Raw genomic sequence first — 24,510 nt, forward strand, 5'->3', positions numbered from 1 at the left:
GGAGGACACGTCGCACAACGTTACACACACACACACACGCACACAGAGACAAGCGAGTGGGAAACGGAGAGAGGAGCTGATGGTGCAATGGTGTATACAAAGAAAAGGCTGAGATGTGGCGCTTCGGCTGTGTGTGTGAGAGATAAGCTGCCTCTCTGCTTACGTTCGGCAAGTCGAAGTGCTGAGAAAACGAGTGGAGGGAGAGCGGGGTAAAAAAAAAAACGGTGAAACCTAACGAAACGAAAACACACAAAAAGGGGAGCAAAAAGCCACCGCCGTTTCGGAGCTTGCCTTTGCGGCTTATCTCTCTCTATATATGTATATTATTATGCGTGAGAAGATGAATCGTGGAGAGGAGGAAGAAGAGGGAAGGGGGTAGGGATGGGGAAAAAGAAGTGTGTGTGTGTGTGTGTGTATGCGTGTGTGTGTGTGTCAGCTAAAGGCCGAATGCCGCGATGAAATCACCAAGAAGGATCACAGAGACCGAGAGAACGGAAAACAACACCAAAAAGGCACACGAGCGCTAGCAAGCCAGGGATGCAGAAAGCGACACAAGGTGAACAAAATAAAACAGAAAAAAAGAGATGGACAGGCGTGACGCGGCGGTGATGGTCGGGAGCGAAGCGAGGTCAGGGTCCGGGATATGCCGACTGACGAGGGGCGAGAGACAACCTCAAGAACGAGGAGACACACCCACACAAAGACACACACGCGTACACGATAGAGAAATAGAACGAGGGAGCCGCTGTCCAGTGATTCACAGGAAAACGAAACAAGGGTTACAGACACGGAGGCGCATACGAAAAGACCAAATATTACTGAAAGAGGACTAGATGGGGGAAGGCCAAAAAAAAAACAGACAGGAGACGCAGGATACGGATATCTGTGTATGCATATATACCTGTATCTGCTGAAATGAGACCTTATTTTTCTCTGCGTGTGTGTGGGGGTGTGCGTGTCGGGTACCGTTTTTTCGCTTTTCCCCCAATGTCGCTTACACCCTTTTTCGCTTTTTCTTAGTTTTTTGTTATGTGCTTTAGTTCGGCTACGTTCTTTACTTCCTTTTTGGTTTTCGGTTCGGTGTTTCGTAGTCGCTGCCGAGCGCGGCGCTTTCCGTGGTGGAGCAGCACGACGACCCCCCCCGCCCCCGCCCACGCTCACTTGAACGAGGACGATACACAAAAAAAAAACCGGTGACGCTCTTGTTTCCGCTTGTTCTTTTCGTTTTCGCTTGGCCCTGTAAATTCCTCTACGTGCTGCGTTCCCTCTCTCGACTTTAGCGGAGCTTCCCACTCACGGCAGACGGTTTACCGCGCTTCCTCTCCAACGTGCAGTCCTTGAGCAGCGACAGTCTCTTGGGGTTTCTTTGTTCTTCGTTGAGAAATGACGACAGGCAAGACGAAACAAGTGAATTAGAATAGAAAAAGAGGTGATACTTGTGTGTTAGATAATTCAAGCTCCGGTTCACGCACCGGAACACACACACACACAAAGAGCTAAGGAGCTCGACTGCTAGGACGCAGAGGCGCTCCCTCAACTTGCGAGCACTTATGTATTCGGAGCGGTTTTCACGAGCACCAGATCAGTTTCACAGTCTTTTTCTTGCTCTCTCCTTACCGTCTTTCTTCAATGGCTTTGCCTGCGCGCCTTTCCACCTCTCGCACTGAGGCACTTGAGATGAAATACAGAAAGCACACAGGCAAGCACGCACAAAGAAAGTCCAGCGAAGTCAAAAAAAGAAAAGGGAGAGAGAGGAGGAGCGGAGGCGTTTGGTTTCTTTGGAACGATTTTACTTCGTTTCCTTCGCCCGTATCAGCATTATTTAGGCGTTGGCTCGTGCGCAACGAATTTGAGGCGATGCCTCGCTGCTCTGCTCCGGTCGATCCGCACACGCCGGGAGTCCAAAGAGAGAAAAAAAAAACGAAGCAAACGAAACAAGCAAAAGACAGAAACCAAAAAATATATCAACGCTGTTTGGTGCTGGTGTGGTGCTCAGAGGAGCGCGCAAGATGCCCGTGCGTGCGCGGGCGCCTTAGGGCGCAGAGGTAGCGTCTCGGAGGAGAAGCTAAAGAAGGAGTCAGTCAGGACAGAGAGAGTGTCACAGGCTACTACGCCAGCGCTGTTTCAGCTTTCGCTCACATTCGCTGTAGCGCCCCACAAACTCGCACACGTGCTGTGTTCACCTTCGGGAGTGCCTTTGTTTCGGTGCCTACTTCAGTCTAAGCAGTCCCTCAGGCTTGCGTGCTGGCAGCGTGAGCTCGGAAAGAGAAAAGCAAAAGCGGCGTCACAAACAACAGCGCGAAGTAGCTGTTGTCGAGCAGAGAGTTGGAAAGGGAGGAGAGGGAGAGGGTTAGGGGCAACAAAATGCGAAAAAATGGGAGAATCGCACGAGAGCCGATCAAGGCTCGACGGACAGACAGAGAGAAAATCAAACGATGACGATGCGATGATCAGCGCCTATTTTTGTTTCTTTCGGTCGAGACGAAGGGTCTCGTGAGCTATGTGTAGGTGGGTAGGCAGGCTCTGTGATCGTCGTGTCAGCGACGAGAATGCGAAGAGGAGGGGAAGAGGAAGATGGCGTCCCTATGATGGGCTTCGTCACTCCGACTCAGGCAGCGCTGCTCAGTAAAACGTGCACAGGCAGAGACAAAGAGATGCAGATACGAAGGCGCACGCACGTTGCAAACCTCTAGCACGCGTGCTCCGTAACTTTATGTATATCGGTGTGTCTTTCTGTAGCAGTTGCTGAGACACCAGCCTTGTTACCTCCGTCTTGCTTCCGGTGTCAACCTATGCTTTCTGCACTGATTTCTGCTATTGCCTTCCTTTTCTTCCGCACGGACGCCTCTCACCACTGTTTCGCGTCTTGCACCCTTTGCTCTTGTGGACGGGGTGGCCTCCTTCCTGTGATGAGGCAGTGGGGGGACCCGGAGGGTCGCAAAGGAATGTTGAAGGACGTTTTGGGGCTGACTAAGGACGGATAAAGACAGAGGAAACAGGTAGGATTCCGAAAAAAAAAGCAGCACCTGCCCAACGAATGTGACACATCGGCACATTTTTCCACCGAGGTGGGGAGAGACAGTGCAGCAGAAATGGATGCACACAAGCGCGTGCGTGAGCGTGGATGCGTGCCACGGAAAAGCAGTAAGGAGAGGGAGAAGTGTAGAAGAGGGTGGGAGAAGACGAAAAAAAAGCATATAAGAGAGGCTGAGATTCGGGCCCAATCGCTCATGCAGCCCGGCGCTCATGCGATACAACACTCACCGCTCGCCTCTCGCAGCCTTCTGCTGATCAGCCGAACAAGGCGGTAGAGAATCCAGCAGGCAAAGTTCGTCAGCCGGTCCATTACTGTCACAGACAAGCCAGCCAAAGCATGCGCCTACACAGCCACAGTCCACCCCCCGCGGTCGCGCTGCGGCCAACCCCTGGTCGTCTAGCGCGCACCGTCCTGCCGTCGTATCGGGTCGTGTGTCTGACGGGCTCGCCTCGTCCTTCCGCATCCCTTCCTCGCGCGTGCGCTGCACGCCGCCATCCAAGCGGGTCGCGCTCAGAGCCCTGCTCGAGCGGCACCAGCGGCGGCGTCTGTCGGGCGGGTAATAGGGGGATGCCGGCCCGGCGTCGGAGAGCAGTACGACCAAATCGGTAATCCATAGAGTTGGTGCCGGTGCTTCCGGCATTGCTCATGTTGCAGGCTTGCCCACCTTGTCCACGTGTTCCAATCCACAATGATCACAGACACACCGAAGTGAGAGGCGCACGCGACGGGCCACCCTCCGCAATCGCAGGGCCCGCCCTGAGAGCGCCACGAGGAGGGAGAGCGAACCTGTGGCAGCAGCCGCACTTGTTTTCCTATGCCTTGGTTTCCCAGCAGTCTTTCGCAGCAGGTCAGGTCCCGGCTCCACACTCCGCGCCGGGGCCGCAAGCAAGTGGGCCGCAGCCCCCTGTCTGTGTGCCTGTGAGTGCGTCATCAGGATAGCGCATCGCGGCTGCGCCTATCTTGATGTCCATCTGCCCACAGCGAGTACGGCAACGCCGCAACATGGGAGAGTCGCTGCACGCACGACGCTGGCTTCTTCCTCGTCCGGCGGGTGCGCCCGCAGCCCGGCAGGAAATGATACGCTGACGCACACGCGATCGCTGCGCATAACGGAGGCGTGCGCGCGCGGGGCTCCCGAGGGGTGTCGATGCCTGCACACCGGCGTGAGAGCTGCGGGGGCGTTGTGACGGCACCGCCATGCGGCGCGTGCACCCATCCCCACGCCAAGTGCGCAAGGCGGCCTCCTGGCGTGGCCGCGGACGGATGCAGGCAGGTGCGGCGCAACAGCGCTATGGGGTCGGGGGGCAGTGGATCGGCCTCTCCCGGCGGGTGTCCGCTATCTGCATATTTTGGGGCACCCACGATGGCTGCGGCTGCTTTGGTGTGAGGGTGCACAGGGGCCCTCGTGCAGTTTCTGACCAGCACCATCCCACCACGCGGTGGCACCGTGGAGCACCGTTGATTCAAGCCGTGCCATGTAGGAAGAGCGGAGGGGATTCGCTGATATACCGGACTCTTGACCCGAAAACGGCAAGATAAGAGGTTGCATCAACGCCACACCAAATAAGGCAGGAGTTCTCGGCACTTTCGCGCTTCCCGCGCCCCTTCAAAGTCGGTGATGCAAGCCTTCATGCATTACGGCCCGTTTGGACGCAGCAGGTGCTACGCTGGTGTGTACCACTTCGGCAGAGCGATGTCCACAAGGGATGAGCACAGGCGTGCCAGAGAGGAACTCCGCTGCGTTGCTCCCGTAAGCACGGGCAAAATATCATAGCCTACGTGTTGCCCGACAGCATGAGGTCGGCACGAGGCGCGCGCACGCGTGGAGAGCGGTAGATTTGTAATAATAATAAAAAAACGCTATTCGGAGCGACTCCTTGCCAATGCTCCAAGAAGAACCTACGCGGCTTGATAGGGCTCTTCAAAGCCTGTGCAGCCGTCTTTGTGAATTGCCTTCCTGTCTCGCAGAACTCCTACTGGAAGATGATCTTCATGGCTGAGCGCACGTCTTGGCGGATGCGCAGGTAGCGCAGCTTCTCCTCTGCCGACATGAGCTTCAGATAGCCTGATTCCTTTACCTCGCGAATGTGATCCAGTGGCATGATGAGCAGACTGCTCGTTTCCTTCAGCATCTGGAACAGCACCTCGACCACGGCACCACCAAGTCCTGGTGTGCTCGTGAGCGGGGCCATCGCCTCCTTGTAGGCAGTCACGTCCTGCTTATACACAAGCGCGCCGCGGTCGTTCGCAACGAAGCTCTTGAGGTGAGCCGAAATGCCGCGGTACAGGCACACACCCAAGGTGCGCACAAAGGAAGACGGCCCGCCATCGCCGTATAAAAGCTGCTGAAGGTTCATTGTGCGTGCACGCGCCCGCACAGCGCTGACGCTGGAGGCAGGCGAGGCTGTGAAGGCCCCATTCGTGGAGGACGGCATCACTGACTCTAGCACGGGGGTGGTACCGCCAGTGCCGCTGACCACATCTGTCGCCGCTGCCCGCGCGGCCTGATGCTGCTGCACCGCTGCACCGAGGGCCCCGCCAGCGGCCGTCTGCGACGACATCTGCCGCTGGTGTATCTGCCCGTTCGACAATCGAATAAACTCGGAAGCCATGTCGAATTGGCGTGTGATGTAGTAGCAGAACAAGGTGCAGGCACGCGTGCACGGCGGTGCCACCGTGTCGGCGTCGTCGCGCTTCGAGTCCGCCTTGGGCAAGTAGTCGCTCTTCAGCTGATAGTGCTGCAGAATCGAGAGGGAGCGAAGCAGAATTGCCTGCACGCACATGTTCAGTAGGCGCTCCGAGCGTTCATCTACCGCCTCCAGAGCGGTGCTGCGAGCCTCCTCGACGTCCTGGATGAGCCGCGGATATTGCTGCAGGAGCGGGACGCAGATGGCATCTGTCGTGTCACTGAGAGTCATAAGGGAGGACTGGGCGAAGAGCAGCATCCGGATCGCGCACTGCTGCGGCTCCATCTTTAGCGGCTGCAACAGCTCGTCCTCTGACTTGGGCTTGACTCGCCAGTTATCGCGATCGTTGCGCAGCGAATCCGAAACCTTGCGCAGCTCCGCATCGAGGTAGTTGCCGACGTACACGAGCGTGGCCTTGATGAGGTCGTACACGTACGAGCCCACCTCCTTAGGAAGCGCGTACGTCTTCACGCGGCCAGCCACCTCCGTCAGACACGTTAGCACCTCCTTCATCTTCGTCATGTGCGCTTCGCGTAGGTCGAAGAACTCGTCCGGGATGGCGTGCAGACTGCGCGTGTACTTTTCTTCGATAAGTGTAAAGTACCGGTTCAGGAGCTCCAGCTCCGTGCGCTGGGCGCTATAGGCGCCTCGCTGCGCAAAGATGACGTCGACAAAGCGGCCGAGGAAGTCGACCTGGTTGGCGCTGAAGATGTTCCTGAGCTCCCTCACGTACTCCTGGTAGAAGGCGTAGAGGCGCGTCTCCATCGTGTGGTGGTAGGCAATGCTGTCGGCCACCCGCGCCCCGCAGCGCCGCTTTGTGCGTGGGGTTAGGCTGCCCTCCGCCTGCATCATCGACGTCGCCTGGGTCTCCGCCAGCTTGATCTGCTGGCTCAGGAACGGCCTGACCACGCCGTCCGTGACACGCGACAGCAGCTGCTGGCGAGCCGTGTTGGTGGTACCGAAGATCGTCTCGACGACGACGACGTTGCGGCGAATGCGGTCGAGCAGGAAGCGGAAGGTCCGCTGCAGCTCCTTGTCGGTGTGCTGCCGGTAGTGGTCCATCGCACGCACCTCCGACGACTGCGGCAGCGGTGGCAGCCCCGGCAGCGGCTTCGGGCTCCATTCGCTAAACAGGGCCACGCCCAAGTCGTTGATAGAGCGAGAAAAGAACAGCGAGAGTAGTTCATCATTCGACGCTGTCAGCGTGTTATACAAGGACGAGATTCGTCCAAGAGTCTTGAGCAGAGCGCGGCCGTACGCCTGATACACGGCCGTCTGTGGATGCTCATTGTAGAAGTCGTTGAAGCACGTCACGACGTGGAAGAGGTCGGACACGAGCTCCTTGCGCAACCAGTCTACGTAAATTCGAACGTTCTTCGCGTTGGTGGCCAAGTCGCCGAGTTCGTTCGCCAGCAGCGTGAGCCGCTGGCACCACTCAACCTGCGCCTCGGTGCAGAAGCGGAGGGCGAAGAGCCGGTCAAGTCCGGCTGCAACGGCGGCGGCCTCGGCGCGCTGCATGCGCACCTGTGTCAGGTCCACAATCGCGTCCCCGTCCGTGCCGTCACCGCCGTCCTCCATGGCCGCCGCCGCCTCGTCGTCGTTCCCGGCTTCTTCCTGCTCGTCCTCGTCGTGCTCAGCCACCGCGTTGCCGCCAACCGCGCCTTGCATGCGCACTGCATTGTCGTCGTCGTCGCCTGGCATGTCTTTGCCGGCGGCGGCTCGCGGAGAACGCTGAGGAGACTGCTGCGGTGAGAGCGAGCGCGCCTGGGAAGGAGGGGAGGCGTCGCTACTTGCAGCTGGACTGCGACGTCGCGCGCCGCTGCGAAACACGCGGGGTCGGCGCGTGGTACGCGCTGGCGCAGCGTCGGCGTCGGGAGCCACTGCAGTCGCTGAGGCAGACCGCTTCGCCATGCTGCTGCCGTCATCCCCCTCCGAGCCCGCTCCCACGCCTGCCGAGCGCGAGGAGGTCAGCACAGTGCGTGTGGTGACGGAGCTGGCGGTACTGCCAAGCCCATAGCGCTTTGTTGCTGAGGCGGGTGCGGCGGTGCTGATTACCGTAGTGTAGAAACGAGGGCGGAAGGCGGACACGCGCCCGGCTGCCCAGCGCGTCGTCACAGCTGCGCGTTGGGTTTTGCGGGTAGCCGAGATGGACTCGAGCAGCGCGCGCAGCTCGTTGCTCGAGATGCTCGTCATCATTTTGAAGTAGCGCAGCAGCTGCGACACCGCTTTGCCACGCTGCACGCGTGCATTGGAGTGGGCCAGATGCTGCTCAATACCCGCCGTTGCTGCCTGCGCATTGCTGACGCGATTCTCGTACAGCTGAAGCCGCGCGGAGGTGCCCTCGAGCCCGAGCCTAACTGTCGCCAGCCGCCGCTTTTCCCGGATCTCGACTCGCTTGCACCGCACCTCCTCGCGGTGCAGCAGCGTCTCCTCCTCCTCGAGTAAGCGGCGCACCTCCTCCGACGCCTCCTCCAGCGTGGACGTGAGCTGGCTGGCAAGGCTCGCAAAGTCGAGGTCGGCTGCGCCGCCGCCGCCGGGACGTCGGTCGGCGTCAGTGTCGTCGCTTTTGTCGAGAATCGCCCCTGCTCGAGCTCGCATGCTCATTGGCATTCGGTTGCTGCCGAACAGAGGTGTGCCGTCACTGCCCAGCAACTGGGCTGCCTCGCTGTCCACATGCGTGCCAGCAACGGCGCTGCCGCCACCGCGTGCCCCTCCAGCGCCGCCACTGCTGCCGTCCCTACTGCCTGGTCCGCCAGTGGTGAGGAAACGTTTTTGCTCGGCGCGGTGCCTCTGCAGCACTGGATACAACAGTCGCTGAGATATGTTGTTCACAAAAAGCGGAGAGGAGAAGGCGATGGTGCTGAAAAGGGTACGGTCCACCATCATTCGCCGACCCGCCACGGCAGACTCCATCGCTGCCTCTGCAGTTGAGGACGTGCTAACCATCGCTGGAGTTGGCTCCAGTGATGAAGCCGCGGTGGCAGCCCCAGACGCAGCGGAGCTGCTACTGTTATTGCATGCCGTGGAGGCTGCTGCGCCACCCCCAGAACTACCACGAGGCGCCACAGCAGAGGCCTGCAAGTCTGACCTGCTTTCTCTAGGAGTAGCAGCGCCAGCGGCGCTTGGCGAAGTTCCTGGCATTGACGGCGGACCCACCAACCGCGGTGCTGGTGCCCGCGCGACAGGCGCGGGCCCTTGTGCACCAGTCACGGAGGGAGCAAGCCGTACCGAGGGTGCAGCAGCTACCTCCGTCTCCCTATGCCCGCTGTCATCCTGCCGCTGCTGGCGGGCGGCAGCGGAGCGAAGAACACGGCGCTGCCGCCGCGACTGCTCATTCATGTCTCTGTCCATGGTGATCAGAGAGTTCGCCTTGGGCTCTGTATTTGTGGTGAAACAAAGAAAAACAAAACGTGGGAGACGAGGTCAAACACATCAGAAAAGAGAAGCGCGGCCACCCACGAAGGAGGAGGAGAAAGCTGATCAGGCGCAGGAGGCCTATCTATGTGCTTGTGCGCGAAAGGAGATCGGGATGCAGGCGGTGCCCGTGGTGGGGAGTACGGCGTTGTCATGGGTTGCCGTACACGCGGTGAATGTTGCGCGTGTGCGCGTGAGGTATGTGTGTGTGTGTGTGTGTGTGTGGTGATCACATCAAGAACAGGAGAGACGCACCGGCGTGGACTGAGCAATGGAGATGCAGAGTAGGGGGAAGGGAGAAGTCCAGCTCATGTGGCGCAGAGCCATCAGCACAGGTGTGTGCTGTCGTGCGCCGGTGTATCGTTTGGGACGGGGAGGAGAAGGAAGAAATGAAGGAGAGACCGTGGAAAAGCGTGCGCACGTGTGCATGGGCGTGGGCGTAGGAAAGCGAAAAGGCCCACCTCACCATAAGCGTGAGTGGGGCTGGTTACCGCTGACCAAAGCATGCGCACATGCACGATTGCACAAGTAGAGAACGAGCTCGCCGGCCCCTCCACGCTCTAGCGAGCGCACTCTTCCTCTCTTCTTCTTCCCCCCTTCTCCCCCAACCAAATTCGTCGTGGAGGAGATCCACACTCTCGACGCGAAGGGAGCACCTCCGTCTCCTTGTTCGTCTGTGTGCGTGCCTCACGGTTTGCATGGCGCATCCTTTTTCTTCGCTTCTTTCGTTGCAGTTGTTAGAACTCAATGCATTCATCCAACACACGCACACACACGCAGCGAGGAGATAGACACACACTCACAAGCACAATCAGACATCGCATTCCTTCCCTCAGCTATTCCTGCGTGCACCACAACCAACACCGCCCCCTCGCCCCACACAACCAGGCATGCGTCAGCATTATTGTGAAGTCATGGAATTATTCTTCGTACCGCTCGTTGGATCGTGGCTTCACAGAGTGCGCCCACACAAGGGTTGGAGTAAACAGGGGAGTGTGTCGTCTCGCGCGTGTGGAGGAGAGCTAGCCAGGCAAAGAGATGGACAGCCAAGGAAAGACGAGTGACAGTGGCCTGGACTGTGTACTTGGTGATTATTTTAGCCCGACGAGAAAAATAATCGAAGAGTTGGGCACAGTACTTTGCTCTTTGTTTTTGTTGTTCTTGCCGTTTCCCGTCCCAGTAGTGGTGGCGGCAGCGCAGCACCCTCCCCTCCCCTCCCCTCCCCCCGGCACCCCCGCAAACAGATCACACGCACATGGCTTTACGCTCAACACTTAGGCATGACGCACATTGTGTGGAGAGGGGGAGGACGGAGGCAGATGAGCAAAACAGCACGCACGCACGTACATAGCGAGGGGAGAGACACACAGATCACCACATGCTGCTCCCTTCCAGAAGCACAATGACAAGAAGGCACGCAGAAACTACTGCGCACTCAACGTTGGCGACGCTAGGCAAGCGGGGAGGCCCCCGCCCATGCGCACAATACAAAGAGAGAGAGTGATGTCGCCATGAAACATCTCACACACGCTGCGTTGAGCTTGTCCGTCCATCCTTATCTCCACGTATGTGGGTGGAAACGGTGGGCGTGCTTCTCGTGTGTGTGTGTGTATGTGTGTGTGTGTGTGTGTGTGTGTGTGTGTGTGCGCACGGCTGCACAAGCACACAACCCGCTAAAGATAAAAGTGGAAGAACACACACACACACGAGAAGCAAATCAAAACAACATCAGCAAAGAAAAAAAAAACGGACAGGAAAAGCGCAAAGAGCTCCGGACATGTCCACCTCCCCTTCTCCCACAGACACAAACAACAACATCAGCAACACCCAAAACAACATCAGAAACCCCATGCAGCAAACAGTCGATATGCGAAACAAAATAAGGGGTAGGGAAGGAGAAGAAAAATGAGAGAGGGGCTTGGAAAAGGAGGCGGGGAGGGGGTCGATGGTGATGGTGCTCGGAATGAGAGAACGAGAGAGACAGTGAAGAGGAATGGTATGCGAGAAAGCGGGTGCAGAGGAGATGGCGAGGGGACACGCACGCGCCAACACAGCCCCCTCCCCCAACCTCCTCCTCTAATAATAATAAACTGAAAAAAAAAAGCATCAAACAACGGCACTTGAAGACGACAAGTTTCCTTCTGGGGTGGGGGTGCAGGAGAGGCTACAACTAAGGGACAGTTGTCCTCCCTTCATTTTTTTTTCGCTCACTGTATTGTTCACTCGCTCTTTACTTCCTCAGCTTCTGTACGTCTTACTGCTGCCACCCACACACCGGCCCACGGACCAGCCCTCCCCACCTTCCCCGCCGCCCGCCGCTGCCTTCGTATGACGTTGGGGGGGGGGGGGGTACCTGTGCTTGTGCCGCGGCCACACCAACAAGAATGCTGCGCGCACGCACCACCCAACCCTCAAAAGCGATGATGAGCTCTCCAAGCCCAGAAGCCTGCGTGGCGCGGTCGTTTATGGCGCATGCACACCGGAACACGGGAGGACGAGGAGGAGGAGGGGGGCAGGTGAAAAAAAAGGGAGGGAAGAACCAAAGGCGAAGCAAACACAAAAAAGGGGGTAGGGGGTCAGGTGATGAAGAAGACACAAACCAATACAAAAGAAAATGAGGAGGAGGACGAGATGAGGGAAGGCTGGCCATTAGGCAGCGAAGTTTCCTCTCCATACAAGGATGCACACGAGCCACGTACTCCGAGCACCAGCCTCGCAAACATGCAAAGCAGCAGCAGCAGCAGAGACAGGCGAAAGGAAGGGAGGGAGTTGAAGAGAGGTGAGAAGACGACTTCTTTCTGGCACTTTCCGCATAAGTAAGTGCATGTATGCAAGAGCGGAACGCCGAGACTACGCCAGCACCCACATACCACATCACTCGTGTGCGCTTCGCTTGAACACGTCTCCTGAAGTCTGCCCTGCCTTGCAGCCAGAAGGCTTGCGGAGCAGCTCATGATGTAGAGACGTCGATAAAGCACTAGTTCTTCTTCTTGGCAGCCGCCGCCGCCGCACCACCTGTGGCGGGGGCCTTCTTGTTGCCGTTCCTGCTGTCGCCGGCACTGCGCGAGGCCGCATGCAGCGGCGTCGCTCTCTTTTTGCCGCGCATCCCAGGGACGCAGCAAGAAAACCACAAGCAAATGAAAGTCGCACAAATCACCGTGATACTGCCAACCAGGTAAACAGCAAGGATGCCGTTGTAGAAGTCGGTGTCTGGATCCGCAACGAGGTCGATTAAAGCGTCTACCACGCTGTTGCCGATGGAAGCCCACTCGCCTGCCCGCAGCGCGGCCACGGTGCTCTTGACAGCGGTGACAGCGCCGTCGGGCATTTTAGCCCCGTAGGTGTAATACGCAATGAAGAGCTCCAACCAGATCTTGTACACATACTCGTATATGATCACCGCCGCCACCATCGGGGGCAGCACAGCGACAAAGACGATGCCAGCAGCAACGCCGAGGCCAATCGGCACGGCCGCGTAGCCCACCATAACCGCGGCCTTCTTTGCCAGATCCATCATCGGTATATCCGGCCGCTTACCAGACGCAGGCAGCAGTTCAGCGTATATGGCACTCGCCTTGTCACAGTAGTACTGCACCGACTTCGTGTAAGACTTGACAACGGGGGTGTAGGAGTCGATCATGTACTGCATCACGCCACGTGCTGTCAGATACAGCGCCCTGCAATGCGTGGAGGTGAGACGAAAGAAGTAAACGAGCCTTTGCTTGGCTTCGCTCATCGAAGATACGTCTGGCTGCGCATCGAGCCACGCCAGCGACTCGGCAATGCACGTCTTGGGCACACTCCCGCCATACATGCGCAGCGTCTGGATGTCGTAGACGAGCAGGTCGTCCTGCCTCGCAGCCAACCGCTTCTCCAGCTCTGCGACCTTTTTCGGGGCGTGCACGCGGGCCTCATTCAGCTCCGAGCGCGCATCGCGAACCGCAGCCGCCGTATGCTGGCGGTGCTCGTGCACACGGAAGAGATACTCCTCAATGCCTTTCGCGCAACCCTGCGGCAGCTCCTCGGCGGAGTAACGGATCATGTCCACAGAGTCTATCCTCCGCTTCGCCCTCTCCTCCTCCTGCTGGCGACGCTTAAGCTCCTCCTGTTCCTCCTGGCGCCGACGCTCCTCCTCCTGCTGGCGACGCTGACGCTCTGCGAGTTCCTCCTCCTCCTGGCGTCGACGCTCCTCCTCTTGCTGGCGGCGCTGACGCTCTGCGAGTTCCTCCTCCTCCTGGCGCCGACGCTCCTCCTCCTGCTCGCGACGGTGGAGCTCTACCAGTTCCTCTTCGCGGCGACGAAGCGCTGCCAAATCCTCCTGGCGCTGCAGCACCTCCTGCTGGCGACGCTGACGCTCTGCGAGTTCCTCCTCCTCTTCGCGACGAGCCTGCTCTTCAGCTTCAAGCTGCCTCATGGCCGCCGCCTCAGCTTCAGCCGCCTGTACAGCAGCGGTGGAGGCTCGGGCCTCCTCCTCGGAAGTCGCTGTCGTCACCGAAGTATGCTGAGCAACAGGCTTGCCGGCAGCATCCGTTGCAGTAGCCGCCACCTCCTGGGCACGCACAAGGGTCATCATGACGGCCAAGAACAGCAGCACGACCGCGACGCACAACAGTGTGCGCCGACGAGAGACGGCATGTAAGAGCTTCATGGCGAGTTTTTGTGCTGTGTCTCTCACACTGCGCGCACGTGCCTGTCCGAGGTGCCTCCTTTTCTGTGCTCCCGATGCTTCAGCCGTTTTCTGGCTTTCGTTGTTTTTCGTTGCTGTTCTTTGTACTCAGCAAATGTTCAGAGAAACGGAGGAAAGAGGGAGGAAGGATGGGGGTGTTGAGAGATCAACACGTGCTTTTCGCTCGAGCTTGTGGTAACGACTCAAGCCGTAGGTCAATCGGTGCGTGGGCCGATGAGTGTTTGGTTATGGGGAGAGAGAAAGGAACAAAAAAAAAGCGATCTAGAAGATGTGTAGAGCAACGATATCAATGCCAGTGACAGCAATCACAAGCAAGTGCACACGTTGAATCACCAGCTGCGTTGGTGCCGATGAGCACGCACAACAACTCCGCTGTCCCGGTTCGCTGAGCAATAGAATGAGAAGCACAGAGAAAATGCGCAGCACGCTCGCTGAAACGAAGAGCTGAAGGGGGAACAAAAATCACCAAAATAAAGGCCTGAAGTTTTTTCCCGTCAACCCTGTGGTGCTGGTGCCGTGGATGAGGAATACGCGGCCAAGACGAATGCGATACGAGAGAGGTGCTGAAGGAGGTGGGGGGAGGGGGAGCAGAAGTAGAAGAATGGAGGAAGAGACGAGCTACAAAACAAAAAGAAGGTGTCGTGCAAAATCAGCCTTCTGCCCTCGCTTTTGTTTTCTGTCTCGGTTTCGATTTTTGTGTATATGTTTGTGTTTTCCGTCGTAACGCGGATCTTCGGCCGTGTTTGACGTCCACTACTGATTCCTGCGTGCTGAAAGTATGTATATGTGCGTGCGTCAGTTTAACGTCGTCTTCAGGCGTGATGCTAATCTTTCCCATAGTGTGGGTGGGCGTGTGTCCCATGCATGGTATGTGAGCGTTTCAGTTTTTTTTGTTTTGGAGGGGGATCGTTGTTTCGTGTGAGGGTGTTTGAGGGGAGGGAGGAGGAGGAGTTCCATCAACCCACCCACACCCGTTAGATCAAGCAGCACACATGCAAAGATGACGGCCGCCGTATCATCACGTGCATGTTGGGATGTGCGCCCACAGAAGAAAAGGGAGAGGACGAGAAAAAGTCGCGTCAAGTTCATGTGTTGGCCATCGAGCCATGCGCCCCGATGCCGCCAAGGGGGGGGGGCCAAGAGAGGGTGAGAGAAATATGAAGTAAAGGCAGCACGGCAAAGGATAAGGAAAGGACGCAGTACAGTGGTGCCTGTGACCGCCGCATCCGAGTTGACGAACTCATCGCCGGCAGGCTTCACTGGTCCTCCATCGTTTGCTTGTTTTTTGTTTGTTTAATGCACGTCCTTTCATGCCTGCCAACGCGCCTTAAAATGCCCGGCTGAGCGTGGCCCTTCACTGGTAATCAGGTCACGGGACAGCACACGATGCGATATGTATGTGTCGCCATGCATAATGGGGGTTGGGCCATATGTTCCCTTCTGTCTCTTGCACGGCTTTATCGGCGCAGCGCCACCGTAGAGAACTTGCGATCACAGCTGGTGATGCTCCGACCCTGCCGACCCGCCTTGTAGGCGGCATCTACGATGGGCAAAAAGTCGTACAAGTCCTCAAAGGCGAAGAAGTTGATCTTGTTATTGTTGCCCGTCCCGACGTCGACTCGAATGTGGCGATTTCGGTAGAAGAACATGACAGCGAACGGGTCACGGTCGTGGCCCAGCTCGTAGAGTTCGTTGAAAGCCGTCACCTCACGGGTGTCCACAAAGTAAATGGTGCAGTACTTGCGCACCTTGGGTGCAAGTTCGCTGAGCAACGCGTCCATCTGACGCGTGCGCAGGTAGTGCTCGTCAACGTTGGCTGACAAGAGGGCGGCTGTCGTCGCCGACGTCACCGCACATGCGCTATTTCCATCCGCATCGTCGTGCCTGCGCTTGCGGGTGGGTAGCGCCGACGAAGACGAATTCGACGATCCTTCGGCCGCTGTGGGGGTCGAAGTTGCGGTGCTACGCTTCGCCTGTCGACTGTACTCCTCCGCTTCCGCCGCAGCGGAAGTGTAGCTGCTAAATCGGATTAATACCAGCTTGTCTGCGGAGTCCAGCACAATGTGACGGTCAACATCCCATGCACTCTTCAGAGTGATGATATTCGCCATTCCTCACAAAGTCTCAGGATGCGCTGCCGTAACCACGAGCACGAGCGCTTTCTTAGCAGAAAACTGCTCAGGGATAGGGAGCAGATACCTCTCCTTGAGTTCCGTTCATCCGGCGCTCGAGGTCGTTGGCAAGAGGCGGCAGCAGTGAAGGCGGCAGAAAGAAAACGCTCAGCGAATGCCGGCAGATACGGTGATGGCGAGCAGCGAGGCGAGATCGAGGGCGCAAGCAGGTGAAGCAGCAGTCAAGTGGAGAAGAGCGATGTGAGTGCGATCGCGGGTTCGTCACTTCGGCGCCGCATGCCAGTGAGGAAAAGGCAAAGGGACGAGGAAAACACGGGAAAAAGAGAAGAGAGATGTCGATGCAGGTTCACCGAGCAAGCAGCGACGTGTGGGCGCGTCGGTTCATCCTCCCCTTTGAACTTGCCGCCCGATCCCCGCGTGCGGCGCCGGCACGAACACAGGCGGGAGCACAACAGGCGTTTTGCACGCATGTGTGCATCATGAGACAAGCAGTCGCTAAAAGAGAGAGCAGCGATAGACGTCACCACCAACGACCGCTTGCCGCACACTGAGCACGTGTGAGGAACATCACAGCGCGGTGTTGTTGCCGCATCGTTTTTTTTTCTCCTGCGGAATAGGTGCCCTACGAGCAAGCGAACTGCGCTGGAAAAAAACTAGTGGAGGGCCGATTTTCGGCAATGATGTTCCTTTATCGGCTGCTGGAAGACAGAGAGCTGAGGCCCTCCCTCCCCTCTCCCCGATCTTCGTTCTCTAGGTATCTACGAGGGCGAGTTCCATGGTTCACCGAAGGCTCGGGAGGAGGGGGAGGGAGTGAGGGCGCTCGAAAGCAAAATGACGGGCCGTCGACCAATATCAGGACGGAGCGGAGCGGGGATGGGATGGAGGAGGAAAGAAGCGCAAGACAGCTACATCAAATCTATTGAATAGACTGTAAGGAAGAGAAAGAAGGCAATACTCGAGCCTCCCGACTCTGTACCGCTTCGCGGAAGAGGGGCATCTCTCTCGCATCTCGAGGGAAATGCCTCGCCGCTCCCGCGACCAGACCAAACACGCCACGGAGCCATGAAACACAACCTTGGCAGCCGGTACTGTCACTCCTCTTCACAGCGCGGACACGATGCGCCCTATCGTAATTCACAGGTGCCCGGGCAGATCAGGCGATGCGCGGTTGCCTCGGAGTACGGGGGTTCGATATTCCACGGAAGGGTCTGCGGAAGGGAGAAGCCATGGTAGATTTAGACGTCGTGCCCATAAAGCGATCCCTCGTCGACGAGCGATGCACGGCAGGTGGGGCATTAGTGGCGCTTGAGGCAGTCGGAATAAAGCGGTGCGTTCCGTCAGGCGTCACCTCATACCAGCGCGTCATGCGGATGGCGGCGTTGTACGCGTTGGCCTCATCCGGTTTGGGAATAGCATTGTGTCGGGCAGCTGGCGCATAGAAACTGCTGCGCTGCGTCTGGTGGGGAAAAGCGTGAGCGCTCTCTCCATGTTTCGCATCTGGAATGTGTCACTGCAGGCCGCATTAGCGTCGTCGGGACGACGGCACTGTCTGCAGATGAGGGTTTTCTCGTTCTGGGTGGGGCTGTCATGACGGTTATGCATGGCAGCACGTAGTTGTTGCACGTATGCGTGAGTGCGATGAGCCGTCCGAATTTGCCACGCCATCCAGCTCAGCGCGTATGGTCGTCCGCCCACCAGGAAAGGCGAGCCTTCAGGGACATCCATGGAGGCCCCGGTGCGTTGCTCGTGCGCAGTGTTGCTGCGTGCGATCGCTTGTGGAAAAGCACCGTGGGTGTCGCGGCACAACACTGTCCAGGTGTCTCCCTCGGATGCATCGCATAAGTTGTCTGCAGTCCTTCACTCTCGCGCAGGAAAGGCATCGCACGTGATCTGTGTCATCTACGTCTAGAATCGGAATCTCAGGAACCACGGACCCCTTGGAGCGTGAGAGGGGTCTGGTCGGTCCCTCGCTCTTCGTTGCTTTCCTTCTCTGCCGTGCAGCATCTTTACAGGGACGGCTTAGCTGCGGAGGCTAAAATGCTTTCCACGACGACCTGCACGAGCCACGCATGCTGCACGTCCAACGCAGCCGACTCAGCATCCACCATTTCTGCCGCGACTGACGTCCCCGATGCCGCGGCACGGTCGGCATCGAGGCCGCCGCCAAAGTCAGTGCGGCGTCCGCGCGTGCCTCGGCCTCGGTCGTAGTACCCGCTTCTGGCACCCAATCCTACGCTAACACCACGATTTGCGTAGCGGGAGTTGTATAGCTGATAGGTGCCCAGTCCGGCCCCGCTCCTCGGCGACGCAGATGTGGCTGTCACGTTCAGTTGCGAGCGAACATGCTGCCAGGTCCGGAACTCAGCGCACGGCTCAGCGCTGCCGACGGTCACCTCTTCTTCTCGGCGCTCACGCTGCCCTGACGCGGGGGACATGTCTTGAGTGGCCAGCCGGTAGCTGTGCGATACCTTCGGAGCCGTCGGCATCGCGGCATTGCCCGACGCCGCCACAGCGGTGGCGGTTGAGGAGGCGTCAGAGGGTGATGCTACGGAAGTCGCGGTGCCGGTGAGCAGAGACGAGCTGCCGGCGGCGGGGGCCGCTGCTGTCGTCATCGCGGCCGACGGTGTAGGCGCCGCGGTGGAAGGGGAGGCAGCCGGAAGAAGGGGGTGGTCTACGGTGAGAACGGCCTTGGTGCCGATGATGCGCAGTGACTGCTGAAAGACACCCCGATCGCCGTTGTCTTCGTCAGTTGGGTGGCGAATGCTGCTCCCGCAGGTGGCGATATGGAGAGAGACGCAGAGGTAGGATGGGCGCGCTGGTACGGCCCTTCCCGCTGCAGACCCTTTTTCCTCGCCACCTTCCTTGGCGGTCCCTTCAATGCCATAGTACATCTCCGCCTGTACGCAGAGGGGCTCAAGGGTGTCGGGAGCACGGCGGAGCACACGGCCAACCACCATATCAGGGCACGTCCAGTCGAGCAGGTGCAGCACGACCGCCACGGCGTCCCAGCCAAGACTATCCATGATGCCTAGCGACGCGACCGCCGCCGGGCCGATTGAAAAAGGACTTCCGTGATCAATCGCCACCATACAGATGTGACGCACCGCGCCCACAACGCTCGCTGCCGCATCCACAGCGATGGAGGTTGGGGCGGGTGCCGAAGGCTTGTGCTTCGTCTCCGCCTTTGGCGTTGCCTCTGGCAGAGTCAGCGTGGCCATTGCGGTACCAGTTGGTGTCACGGTAACGGACCTCTTAGCGGTGCATGACCTCTCATTCTCCATGCCGCCACCACTTGGCCCCTCGGCATCCTTGAGCGCGCCTCCAAGGTGCGAATCCATGAAGTCGAATACCGAGAAGCCGCCATCGCTATCGACTGCCGGCGCTGCTGTTTTAGTTGAAACCGTCGTGAAGGCGCTACGACCACCCAACGCGGTCTTCGCGGGACTCGAGACCGACGGCGCCTTGCAGCCCGTCTTGCACGTGGCACGCCGCACGCCGAGTGACTTACGCAGTTGTGTCACAGCCGCGTCCGACCAACCGCGACGGCAACCGCCGCCGCGGTAGAGAAAGAGTCGCTTCATCTCCGGCTTGCCGCGCGTCACAGCCGCTGCAGCGGCTGCACAGGCTGCCAGCGTCTCTGCCGACAGCGCGCACTCCACGACAATTTGCTTATCGCGCTCAAGCAGCCACAGCAGCGCCGCCCGAACACCAGCCTCGTCAAAGTCTGCGCCATAGTCGACTAAATAGATGACCTCCACATCATCCACCAGAGAGTCCGCGGAGCTGTCAGTCGCCATAGGAGTCGAACTGAGGGACGCGGCACCCGAACGCGCAGGCCAAGAGCCAGCGCCGGTCACCGCTGCTGAGGAAGAAAAAGGTGCTCTGATGCCGCTGCCGCCGTTCCTGTCCGTTTCACAGCTCTGCCCGCTTGGCAGCAGGCTAAAGAACCAACTCCACGCCGTCGCCATGACGCAGTTCTTCTTTTCTTGAGCGGGGACCGACGCGGCACTAGCGCTTGCCAGGATGGACGAGGTGACGACGGCGCTTGTCGTGCTGGTCTTCTTCGATTCATCCCCGGCACCGCCGCCCGCCACCGGGTCTGCCACGCTACCTGGAGCACACACCCGCACGTCGACCAGGGGTTTGTCTGCCCCCGCCGCAGCGCTTTTATTGGCCTGAGGAAGGCGATAAAACTGCACACATCGCAACGCAACTGCACAGGCCCTCTCTGCCGACGCCTTCCTCTCCGCGTCGTTAGCGGCTGCCGCGACAGCGGTACCTCTTAAGGCGTTGCGGCTGTGGGTCGCCTTGGCGTCGTCGGTGCCAACGACGACGCTGACGCGGAGGCCGCCGGCGTGAATGGCCCACCACTGCTGAAACACAGTTGGACCTGTGCCGATGATGGCAACACGGGGCGTTTCAGAGCCTCCGTCAACGCCGCTGCTCACCTGATGCAGCAGCCCGCCACCACCAATTCCGGGTCTGCCGATGCCGCTGACACCTCCGTAGCCGCCGTAGCCAGTGAAACCACCTCCGCCACGTGCATAGCCGGCCGAAAATTGGCTAGTGGCACGCCCTGTGCCCCTGCCCCGGTAAGAAAACCCCGTCGAGGCGACGCGCCCACTATTCCCCAGGCCGCCGGCGCTAAAGCCCGCCCAGCTCATGGGTGAGAATGTGAAGAGAAGGAAAGAGGCTCGGGTTATCGAGAGTATCAGCGGGTGTGGCTCTATGCGTGTGTGTGTGTGTGGGTGTGTGTGGGTATGTGGGTGGGTGTGTTGCCAAATCCATCAAGGATGCAGCGCGACCGAAGAGCACCTTAGCGGCTCCGGGTGGCGGCGGCGGTGCCTTCTGCCCGCCTCGCGCAAAAGTCCGATGCCCGCAGCGGCAAAGCGAGGAGTCCGCTGAAGCCGAAGCAGACGAGTCGCCGCGCTGCTCGTGTGCCTCTGTGCTTCCGAACGCGCAAATCGGCGAGCCCCCGGCAGGAGCTTCTGTGCACGTACTTTATGGTGTGGGCATGTGCAGATGCGTGCGGCGCGGGTGAGGGTGCGCTGGCCGTCGCACGCGTCCCCGTGTGCAGAGCACAGCAGAGGGGGAAGGAAAGAACGAAGAAGTGGGAGAGATGTACCGCCGCGCCGCACCGCCTAAAAGCCCGCTGGCAGGTTCAAGGTCTGAGAAAGGGATGCGTCAATGCGTGTGAGTGCTGTGGCATATGCGCAGGTCACCCTGGGAGCTGTCATGCAGTAAGAGCAGCTGTCGAGGGCAGGTGAGGAAAGATGAAGAGCAGGTTTGCGAGACGGAGAGGATGATAGCTGTTGGGCATTGCACCAGGAGAACGAGACATCCAGTGCGATCAGGATTGCGAGAGAAGAGAAAGTGCGAAGCACCCTCAAGCGTCTGCGGAGGTGAGAAAGGAAGCGCCACGTGGATGGACACACTTGTTCACTTTCCCTTCTCCAAAGCCATCCGGGGGCGCCATGTGAAGCGGGCACCAAGCGCTGCGCTTGCCATGATCACTGAGCACACACGCACAGACGCAAGTGCTGGTCTGCAGCCAAATACGCCCAGCCCAATGACGCTAGGCATGCGAGTCGCGCACAAGAGCACATGGGCACTTGCATGCCTTCACCTCCGCACTGTGCCCTCTCATCCTCCATTGTTGTATTGTGGTGATGCAGTTGGTTGTTTGTATGTACCTTCCTCCTTTGCTTTGGGTGTGAGTGAGGGGCCCTTCTCTTTTTGTGCATGTGGCTGCGGTGTGGAGGTGCGCAGGTGACGGTGCATGTGTATATGTCGATGAAAAACAAGCGGAGCGTATGCCGGTGCCCTCCTCACCCTCCCCTTTTCCCTCTCCCTCTCCCCGACATTGGCGCGAACGTCCACTCAGGGAGGGAGAAGGAGGGTAGAGGAACACCACGCCAGGGATATGGCATAGAGAACAAAGAAGAAGGCTCAACGCAGAGAGAACCGTGCCGCCCATGAGAACCGTAAGAAGGAAAAAGAGGGCGGAAGCGGGGGGGGGGGGGGGGGCTCGAATGGCACCCACGAAAACGCCCGTTCGAGTGCGCAACCGGTGAGGGGAAAACAGAGACGGAGAGGAGGAAAGGGCGTGTCGGCGGACGAGGAAGAAGCGCGAAAATCTCCAAAAGCCTCTGATGCAGCCATCTCTGCTGAAAGACACGCTTCATCTTGTCGTTTGCACACTACTGTGCTGCCAACCCTGGACGCCACGCGCATTCATGCAGACGCGCGTCGACACCACTGCGTAGACATTACCCCTTCTCTCTCTACGCAGCAGGTGCAGCGTTGCGACCGATAAGGGCAGACTCAAGCATCTTGTCCATCACAGCCTGCGTCTTCCACGACACCGTCGCCCAGTAACGCGAGCTCTCCTCCTTCGCCTTGAGCCGCCGCGCGACGCCCTCGCCGTCTGCGTAGAGGATTCTAGCTACGTCACCCCACAGCTCCGTGCACTGCGAATTCGGTGCGTCGCCCTTAACCGTGTGCTTCACCTCGGTGTGGAGGTTGTGCGACTCGCACACGTTGTCGTAGCTACTGTTGTGCACCTCGTAGTACTCCGTCTCGGGGCGGCTTGTCATGGGCAGACACATGTCGTCTAGCTGCAGCGTGCCCTCTGTCGTGGTGATGTGCAGAGTCTGCTCAAAGGCTGCTTCGAAGGAAACGAAAAAAGACACAAAAGCCACCTCGCCCCCGACCTGGAATGTCATGTCGCCTATAAAGGAGATGATGGCCCCCTTGTCGTTCTGCTTGAGAATGCGGCCCGTCACCTCGGTCGGCATCTGGAAGTCCATGAGGTGCAGCGCGTAGCGGATGCAGTACCAACCGAGATCGCCGAGGACGCCGTGCGGCTCCAGCTCTGGATTAGTGCGAATGTTGTTTGTCAGGAAGGCCTCGTCACCACCCAGCGTAACGTTGGCGAAGATGTGCTTCACCGGCCCGCCCATCTGCTTCACTGCTGCGCACACCTCCTTCACCCGCTTGCCGTGCGAGAGCATTGTGCCATCCATGTAAAGCAGATTCTGCTGGTCAAGCGCCTCGATCCACGAGCGCAGCATCTCAGCATCGGTGGCCGGCGGCTTCTCCCCAACCACGTGCTTCTTGTGCTTAATGCACTCCCTCACCCAGTGGTCACGGGCTTTCACGGGAATGGCAATGTAAACGACATCCACATCCGCAGCAGACACAAGCTCCTCGTAGCTGCAAACCGCCGGAACGGCCGCCTCGTCGATCTTGAGCGCATCGCACACCCGCTCCACAAAGTTGCGCCCTCTATCGACATCGCGGCATCCGACGCGGGTGACCGACATGCCGTTCGCGCGAGCGCCGGCCCAGGCGCGCCAGGCAATGTTAGCGGCCCCGAGGAGGCCTATACGAGGAGCTGATGCACTCATGTTGTGCCGTGAATATGCGTTCGGATCTGCGTCCGAGTTTGCGTCTGCATGTATGTGGATAAGTGAGCGCTTGCACAATAACCTCCCCTGTTTGTCCAAGTAGACAGTGCGACACTCCGTCGTGTGTATCGGCCTTGTTGCTGTTGTGGTGGCGTGTCCTCCGCCTTTTTTTTTTCAGGAGGAGGGGGAAGAGGCGTTGGTGTCGCGCTTCGAGAATCAGCCGTGCATGTCCGCGCCGCGCGCGTCGCAAGGGAGAAGGAGTAGAGAGGAGGATAGAATGTGGGCCACATAGTCTTGCACGCGTGCATGAGTGTTCTGTGCTCGTGTCCGTACCCCAGAAGGAAGTATGGCACAAGCACCCACACACACACAAGACATAATAATAATCCTAGGCGCGAAAAGGAGTGTAAGAGGCGAGGCGAGGCGACACGGCAAGCGTCGGGCGAAAGCTGTGAAAGGCACCGGCGACCCTCACGGTAGCCTTGCCCTCTGCGAATTGCCTCCTCACCTTCACCGCCGCGAGTGTAATGTACGCGTCGACCGTTAGCGCGCGCTCACACGCAGTGTGCAAGTGAACTCCTTCGTACTCACACAGAGAGAGAAAAAGATGCTCCGCGTGCTCATCGGTGGGGTGGCAATGGTGATTGGGATGTATGTTGAGGAGGCTGCTGCAGATGACTCTCCCATCCCCCACCCACCCCACCCTCACCTTAACCTTTGTTCTTCGCACACGAGCGCAAGTGAATGCGCCGGAACGTCCCAGCACATGCCCACAGAGGTGCGCGCCCAGAGGGTGATCACAGCGGTCGTCGACTGTCGCCGTCACCGCTTCCCACCAAGGAGAGGGAGGCATCTGTGCAGTTCTTCAAAGAAATTCGATGCTGAAACAGAGACGGACGCCCCCGCCATCGCCGAGCACCATGTGGAGAGGCGTAGAGGCGTACACGCAAACAAGACGCGCACCTCTATGCGCCCGCCTTACACAAGGCAACCGTGGAGCACTCTTTTCACCGGAAAGGACGCCCCGCTCCACTCTCCCACCTGCGACGAAGGCAAGACAAAACAGAGCAGAGGAGAGAATACAAGCGGCTCAGTCGATCCGAAGTGGGAGAGGGAGAAGAACGCGAGCAAAAACACAGCAACG

The 24,510-nt window shown here is 58.8% G+C and overlaps 5 protein-coding genes across 5 annotated transcripts; all 5 read right to left on the reverse strand.

Annotated features, from left to right (window-relative positions):
• Nucleotides 1–5,010: 5,010 nt before the first annotated feature.
• On the reverse strand, nucleotides 5,011–9,075 carry LINJ_23_0800 (conserved hypothetical protein; the record flags this gene model as incomplete). The annotated part of the gene is made up of 1 exon (XM_001465718.1): nucleotides 5,011–9,075. The coding sequence occupies one exon, from the start codon at nucleotides 9,073–9,075 to the stop codon at nucleotides 5,011–5,013; it is 4,065 nt and encodes a 1,354-aa protein (XP_001465755.1).
• A 3,040-nt stretch (nucleotides 9,076–12,115) lies between these two features.
• LINJ_23_0810 (conserved hypothetical protein) lies at nucleotides 12,116–13,786 on the reverse strand (the record flags this gene model as incomplete). The annotated part of the gene is made up of 1 exon (XM_001465719.1): nucleotides 12,116–13,786. One exon carries the CDS (start codon nucleotides 13,784–13,786, stop codon nucleotides 12,116–12,118), a length of 1,671 nt encoding a protein of 556 aa, XP_001465756.1.
• A 1,496-nt stretch (nucleotides 13,787–15,282) lies between these two features.
• Nucleotides 15,283–15,936, reverse strand: LINJ_23_0820 (putative DIM-like protein; the record flags this gene model as incomplete). The annotated part of the gene is made up of 1 exon (XM_001465720.1): nucleotides 15,283–15,936. One exon carries the CDS (start codon nucleotides 15,934–15,936, stop codon nucleotides 15,283–15,285), a length of 654 nt encoding a protein of 217 aa, XP_001465757.1.
• Nucleotides 15,937–17,963: 2,027 nt separating this feature from the next.
• Nucleotides 17,964–20,621, reverse strand: LINJ_23_0830 (hypothetical protein, unknown function; the record flags this gene model as incomplete). The annotated part of the gene is made up of 1 exon (XM_001465721.1): nucleotides 17,964–20,621. The coding sequence occupies one exon, from the start codon at nucleotides 20,619–20,621 to the stop codon at nucleotides 17,964–17,966; it is 2,658 nt and encodes an 885-aa protein (XP_001465758.1).
• Nucleotides 20,622–22,241: 1,620 nt separating this feature from the next.
• Nucleotides 22,242–23,366, reverse strand: LINJ_23_0840 (oxidoreductase-like protein; the record flags this gene model as incomplete). Its single annotated transcript, XM_001465722.1, has 1 exon — nucleotides 22,242–23,366. The coding sequence occupies one exon, from the start codon at nucleotides 23,364–23,366 to the stop codon at nucleotides 22,242–22,244; it is 1,125 nt and encodes a 374-aa protein (XP_001465759.1).
• Between the last annotated feature and the right edge of the window lie 1,144 nt (nucleotides 23,367–24,510).

This window comes from Leishmania infantum, chromosome 23, assembly GCF_000002875.2.
Source record: "Leishmania infantum JPCM5 genome chromosome 23".
Classification (NCBI taxonomy): domain Eukaryota; phylum Euglenozoa; class Kinetoplastea; order Trypanosomatida; family Trypanosomatidae; genus Leishmania; species Leishmania infantum.